Source organism: Anser cygnoides, chromosome 8 (genome assembly GCF_040182565.1).
Source record: "Anser cygnoides isolate HZ-2024a breed goose chromosome 8, Taihu_goose_T2T_genome, whole genome shotgun sequence".
Taxonomy (NCBI): Eukaryota; Metazoa; Chordata; class Aves; order Anseriformes; family Anatidae; genus Anser; species Anser cygnoides.
Window position 1 is genome coordinate 29,923,030 of NC_089880.1, and position 6,426 is coordinate 29,929,455.

Consider the following 6,426-nt stretch of genomic DNA (forward strand, 5'->3'; position numbering starts at 1 on the left):
CTTTCAGGGTTTATTTATAGCATAGCCTTTATGGAAAGAGAGAAAAGAAATGATTAAAAAGCAATTTTACAAAATATTTTGTTTTAAGAGAGAATTCATTGTGTTTAAATCACTGTATTCATTGTACTGTCTAGACTGGCAAACAAAGAAGATAGAGCATCATTCAAATTAAGATTGTGAAATTCTTGGTGACTGGAATTATGGATTTGGATGTTGACCCTCAAACAGACTATTTCTGAACAGCAGCATTATCATTTTGCTATATTTAAGGCTTTGTTAGGGACAGAACAGTGCACAAGGTTGATCTGATTCAGTAATACGATTCTTATGTTCCTTTGTTTCTGATTTCATTATAAATTCATATTTTTAATGTTCTGTTCCTCTTTGTCCCCAGAAAATTGTTGAAAAGAGTCTCCTCTGGGAATAAAGTATTTGTTCAAACGAACAATGACCAAACTGACTTTAAAGAAAACCACACAACCAAAATGCAAATTAAGAGAGGAATTAATTTAGGATATTTTGAGCAACCTAGAACAAGTGAGTTGTTGAAAATTGCTGGCTGTGTATTTCTTTAACATGGTATTTGACATTATCGGGGTGGTTGCTGTGAGGCCTAACGCTGTGTATTTCCAAAGACCTCTATATGTTTAGCAGATTTAAAAATACAAAATATTTACATGATGAACTGAAGAGACTGCTTTGGCATCTTCCTCCTTACCTGTGCTTTAAAAATGAGCTAAATGTGAGCCAGCAGGAGATAAGAAGCAGCCAGGCCATGTTTCCTGATTTAGGTCAGGCTTTAAAGAACCCGTTTTTCTTTAGGGACCTCCTAGCCTGTCCTGCTCCCGGCCCCATGGCGTGGTGGCTTCCCCCTCGGCTCCCTGTCCAGACCCTCTGTGCCAGGGATGGGGCCAGGGCTGCAGGAAGGCTACGGGTCTGCGTCACTTTGAGAGCAGCTTATTTCAAGTTTTGGGAAGTCACAGGGAGAAGAGGGAAAATTAAATGCAAAGAGAAGCTTCGTGTTTGGGGAGAGATCAGAGTTTTAGGACACTTGCTGGAACTTTTGCAGTTTGGCGTAACACTGGGAGCAGTGGAAACTCCAGCTCCTAGGGAGTTTAGGAGGCTTTCATCAGCTCTGTGGAGACTTGGTTGGGCTCTTTGAAGACCACCACTTGTGGTCTGAAAGCTGGTGTGTTGTGGGTGCCTGCTGTTTTGTTGGGTCCTAGTGGTGTGACAGTGGCACAGGTGGGAGCTCGAGGATGGGCCACGCTGCCCATACAGCACCCACTGTGGTGTCTGCGCTCTCTTGAACCAGCGTGAGAAGACCTTTAGCTAGATGAATAACGGTGTAAAAATAAAACCTGGCTGGATATATGTTTATCTCAGAAGGCTGGCTTATTTCCCGAAGAAGTAGTCAGTGCATTTTTCAGCACTGAAAGTTGTAAGAGGCTGCAGAGTAACACACAAGGTTAGGGGAGAGTATTTATGGCAAAGAAGAACCTTTCCTGGGATCAGCGCTGTTTGTGTCCTCTTACCGCTCCCCGGCATGGGCCAGCAGCAAGCACACCCTGCTGGTGTGCACAGGGGGAATAGCAGTCTTCCAGGAGGAAGTCTGGCCATCCCTTTCTTTTTTGTTGCACTTGAGAAAAAAGCTGATTTGTCTGAGACATTTGCACCCTATCAGGTGGCCCTATTGTACTTTTTTTTTTTGGTGTGTACAGTAGCACCGGGGCAATTCAATAGGAGGTGTAAAGCAGGGAATTGAAAGCACTGTGACTCTTGCCATTAGTAAGAATACTTCAAGGGGCTTTGCTATGCAGTGTGCGGGGTCTCTGCCTTTGTCTTATGTTTTCTGTGTTTCTCCTGTAAGACAGGAAGCTATCTTAAAAAAAGATATCTGGTTGTATCAGAGGAAATTGTCTTTTACTTTTTTTTTTCTGTGTTCATTCATTTTGTGAGCAGACTCAATCCATCTGGCCATGTAAGGGGGTTGTAAACGATGGACTGTTGTAAACAGGAACAATGCTTGAGCTAGTATCACTTGTTAAGGAACAGAGAATAAATGCTTATTTCTCTTACTGGGAAAGATAGCAACCTTTCCCTGCCAGTATTTTAATCTGGCTGCTGTGCAGGATCTCTGTGCCAGCAGGCGCACTTGTCCCAGAGAAGAGAACACACTATCTCACTGGAAGTGTTATTTCAAGGGTGTTTCTTAGGGAGTCCAAGTACAATCAACTTCTGCACGTATGAAAGAGTATAGGCATATCAGTGCACAGAAATACTCCTCTGCTGTTCTATCAGAAGCTCTAACAGTAAAATGCTGACCACCATCACGGGCAGTGCTTCTTGCTTTGGCAGAGCCACAGTTTTATCCAGCATTTAATCCCCTGAACTCGATAAATGTAGAAAGTTAGGTGTTCCACATTTGAGTAGTACATTTGAATTGGCAGTATAAGAGGATTTGTTGATGCTCAAGGATGAAGCAAGTGTACCCAGAACATGACAGGTAATAACAGCACAGATTCAGCCAGCCAGGCAGAGCGAGGGCTGCCTGCGGCTCTGGCACACGAGGGCATCGCAGGCACTGCGTGCCAGCTGACCTGACACTGCTGCGCATGGGAGACAGGATCTGCTGGCCACGTACATCCTGGCATTTAGGTCGCGATCCTATTTCTTTAACATGGGGGAAATGGGAAACCAGAAGATGTGACGTCTGCTGGTCACCTGCTTATCCGCAGAGCCTCCCTGCTTGTCCTGGGTTGGTGAAACTGTGCTTGTATTGCTCATCGGCATTGTAAAGGTCTGCGAGTTCCTCAGCTGTATGCTGGATTAGTGGAAAGCAAAGATTTTACTACAACAGATATAACAGACTATAAAAGCATCCAGCCCTTTAACAAATCTGGTCGGAGCATTTGATGAGATGGCTTCCAGCAGAAGCAGCTTGGCACAGACTGACTGTTCTCCACTGATACCCTCACAGCGTTGTGCTTTAGGCACTAATATTAAAACAGATTTAGGGTCCTGCTTAGAAACTATGAGTCCTTATAGACATTTGGTCAGACACTGATTCTTGAATCCTGATCTTTTATGTTTAATGCTGCTCCATCTGAAAACTATCGCTTTAATGCGCCTTGTGATATAACTTCCATTTAAAATAGCCTGAGACTGCTGCCTCCACCCTGGCCTAAGAGCTTGAGCTTGCTTCTCTGCTCACAACGGTGATCAATGTCTGATGCCAGTGGGATTGCTCAGGAAAATCCGTAGAAAATCAGAATCTCAGAAACTGGGAAAGGAACCAAACTACTCAGTCCTCTTGTGACTGTCCCAGAGACTCCTTCTGGGGGGATTTTGTGACATCCCTTCCTCTGACTTTATTTTGGCCAAAAGCAAATTAGGATCAAAATCGTCTCTGACACCTTTATCCTGGAATGTGAGGGCAGCTGTAGGCTCCGTAACAGAACTTTGCAAGTCACTCTGAGCTTCTGGAGCGCGCTTGAGTCCTCCCTTGCTACGGGGAATCAATACTTTGGGAATATGATTAAGAGATCTCATGTAAAGCATCATTTTATTTGAGAAATCTCCCCTCCGGGGATGCAATGTTTAACATTTCCTTTGGTTAGTGTAAATAATAAAAGATAAGTCTGTTCTGCCTCAGACTCCCAGTAAGAAAGAGGAACAGATTTTGGTTTACTGAGGGGTCTGCAGTACTTTGTTCTCATGACTACTATATAATGGGATTGAACATATTTTATGCCATCTGGCCTGTTCAGTCGAAACAAAATACATCAGTAATGTTCCGATTGGTTTTGAAACATCTTGTTCTTGTCAAAAAGTATTTTAAATCAAAACAGGCTTTTCCAGCTTGTGTTTGTCTTTTACTAGGAGGCCATGGCGAAAATGGGAAAAATCGGGCGAGTCGTGCAGCCTAACCACGAGCACAAAAGGTAATCCTGCCTTCTGTGTGTTCACCTAGGAGAATTCACCTAAAAGGAAGCTCAGGTCTGTCTCTTTCTAGCTCTGCTTGAATGCAGTTATGCCCCATATTTTTTAAAGATTATATGGGCATCCGCCTCTTCAACACGGGCGAAGGAAGACATTTGCTCCAAGTGGTGTGGAAGCACCTCACCCCCTAAACCCCTGCCCTCGCCCACAGCTTGCCTCGGAGGCAGGCAGGGTGAGAGATGTGAGGCGCTGTGAGGGGATGTGAGGCGCTGTGAGGGGATGTGAGGAGTGTGAGGGGATGTGAGGAGCTGTGAGGGGATGTGAGGAGCTGTGAGGAGCCGCCGGGGGCTACCACAGCGCTGCGTTTTCAGCAAGTGACGGCGAGGCCCGAGTCACCGGGCCCGCCGCGGGGCTGAGGCCGAGGCAGGCGGGCGGCCCGCGGCTGCGGCGCTGCCCCAGGCCCCGGGGTGCTGCCGCCACCGTCCTGGTCCCCGTCGCGGTCCCCGTGCCCGTGGCCGTGCCCGTGGCCGTCCCGGCGCGGAGGGGCGCGGGCACCACCTGGCGGCGCGGCCGGGGCTCGGCGGGGGCTGCGGGCACAGCCCCGGCCCGCCCGCTGCGGCCCCTGCGGGGAACTTGACGTGCGGAGCAGAGAAAGTGAACGTGTTTTACAAGGGATTTAAACCTTAAAATCTCAAGCTTTGTGGAAATTAACTTTTTTTTTTTTATTTTTAATACAGGTTTTATGACAAGAAATACGAAGTATTTCTGAAACTTGTGGAACACCAGAGAGAGTATCGCGCCATCATGAAAGGCTTCTAGTCCAGAGCCATATAATCTGGGAACAGCAGGGATGCAATTTCAGGGTAATTTCTTTTCACTGTACTGTCCATGGTAAACACGTGTTTTTGTCATCTAAGTTGTATATTTTCATTATTAATGAGAAATAAAATGCATACACTGTGAAGCACTGGGTATTTTCCATCTATAATCCACGCACTCCAAGGACAATGAATACTCATGCAGTCCCATCAGAGAAGACAGAGCCAGCTGCTGGTACTATGGTGCTGGTGTTTACAGACTGGCCACATGAAAGAGTAGCACGAGGAACAACACCGCTGGCTCGGATGGATCTGAATCCCTGACCTTTGCTGTGCTTCTCACAGGTATCACACCAATGGTGTCACACGTGGCCCTTTTAATATTGGTATCTGCTACAACTGAGATGTGACTTCCATTGGAATGTTCTTTTTTTTTTTTTTAACTATGATTATAGTATTTTTTTTTTTGGTGGCTGATATTTGGAAATCAGTTTTGCAGCTGTGCAATCCTTCCCTATCTGTTTTCTTCTGTTTCCTACTCGTTTTTCTGTCTCCACTCTTGCAGCATAGTTGTTTTGCTATCAATAACTTGAGCTGTTTTGTCTTCTGCAAGTAGCTCGCCCTCAGTACACGTTAACCTCTGTGCAGATGTGAGACAGCCCACTGTTGATACTGAAGGACTAGGTTGAGCAGACACAGTTGCTGAAAATATGTTCATAACGCAGGTGCATTCCTTCCACCCTGCCAGCTGCCTCACGGGGAGTCAGCCCTGAGACAGTCCAGCTCTCCATGGCCATTCTCATCACGTTGCTTTAGACAGACCCAGCTCAAAGCTTGTGCATCTACACAGCCTGCCTGCCAGCTGCAGGGCTAAACCCAGTGACAGCAGGTACAGAGAATGCAGAAGGAGAGGGAGTGTCTCCTTCCTTAGACTTGCATTTGTCAGTGCTCGGAAACCTTCCTGGCTGCCTGCTAGCCAAATCCAGTCAACAAGAGGCTTCCATTTGCTTTCAGGTGATTTTGAAGGCTGCCCTGGATAGTTAGTCCTGCAGGGTACTGTCACACTAACACCACCAGATTGTGGCATGGCTGGACGCTCTGGTTGTATACTGCAGAAACATTTCACCTCAGACCATACAAATTGTTTTGATCTTGAAAGTTCCAAACACTGTCAGGGCCTTTAGTGAGATTCTCTCAGAAATTCTTTTTCTCTGCATTTGTATGTTACTTTTTAATAAAAGATACTGTTCTGTTTTAAAAGCAAAAACAGAGGCCCTAAGGAGTCCCCTAAAGGACTAAGAAGTGAGGGGGAACAGAACAGAACGTACTCAAATCAACTGTAAGTGTGTTATAGGTCACTAATGAGAACCCTTCTTTTCTTCAGACTGCAATCTTCGACCCTCTTGGTGAGCCTTTATTATGCAAGAGAAACAACCTACAGTCAGTCCCTCTCCATGCATCAGTATTCATAAAAATGGACTCCATCTTTATACATTTAGCTTGATAGAAGTTCCATTCTTTTGTATTGGCATAGGCTGTAATTCCCAGTTAAATGCAAACAGAAGTTACACAATAACAAAATTACACTTAGAGAACTTGGAAAATAATAGTTTCTGGGGTTTTTATGTTAGTAGTCAGCATTCAAAAACATCTGGTAATTTTTTTA

General features: G+C 45.4%; 1 protein-coding gene across 20 annotated transcripts in view; it reads left to right on the forward strand.

Moving 5' to 3' along the window:
• Positions 1-4,906, forward strand: part of FGGY (FGGY carbohydrate kinase domain containing) — a 280,468-nt gene extending 275,562 nt beyond the window's left edge. For 16 of the 20 annotated variants that reach the window (XM_067001668.1, XM_048061991.2, XM_048061981.2 and 13 more), the window contains 2 exons: positions 3,883-3,944; positions 4,680-4,906. In XM_067001668.1, the coding sequence (XP_066857769.1) occupies positions 3,883-3,944; positions 4,680-4,761 (144 nt within the window). In that variant the 3' untranslated portion in view covers positions 4,762-4,906. Of the gene's footprint in view, positions 1-394; positions 538-3,882; positions 3,951-4,679 lie in introns of those variants that run through there. The other 4 variants (XR_010833326.1, XR_010833329.1, XR_010833328.1 and 1 more) reach the window with 4 other exon arrangements.
• The last annotated feature ends 1,520 nt before the right edge of the window (positions 4,907-6,426 follow it).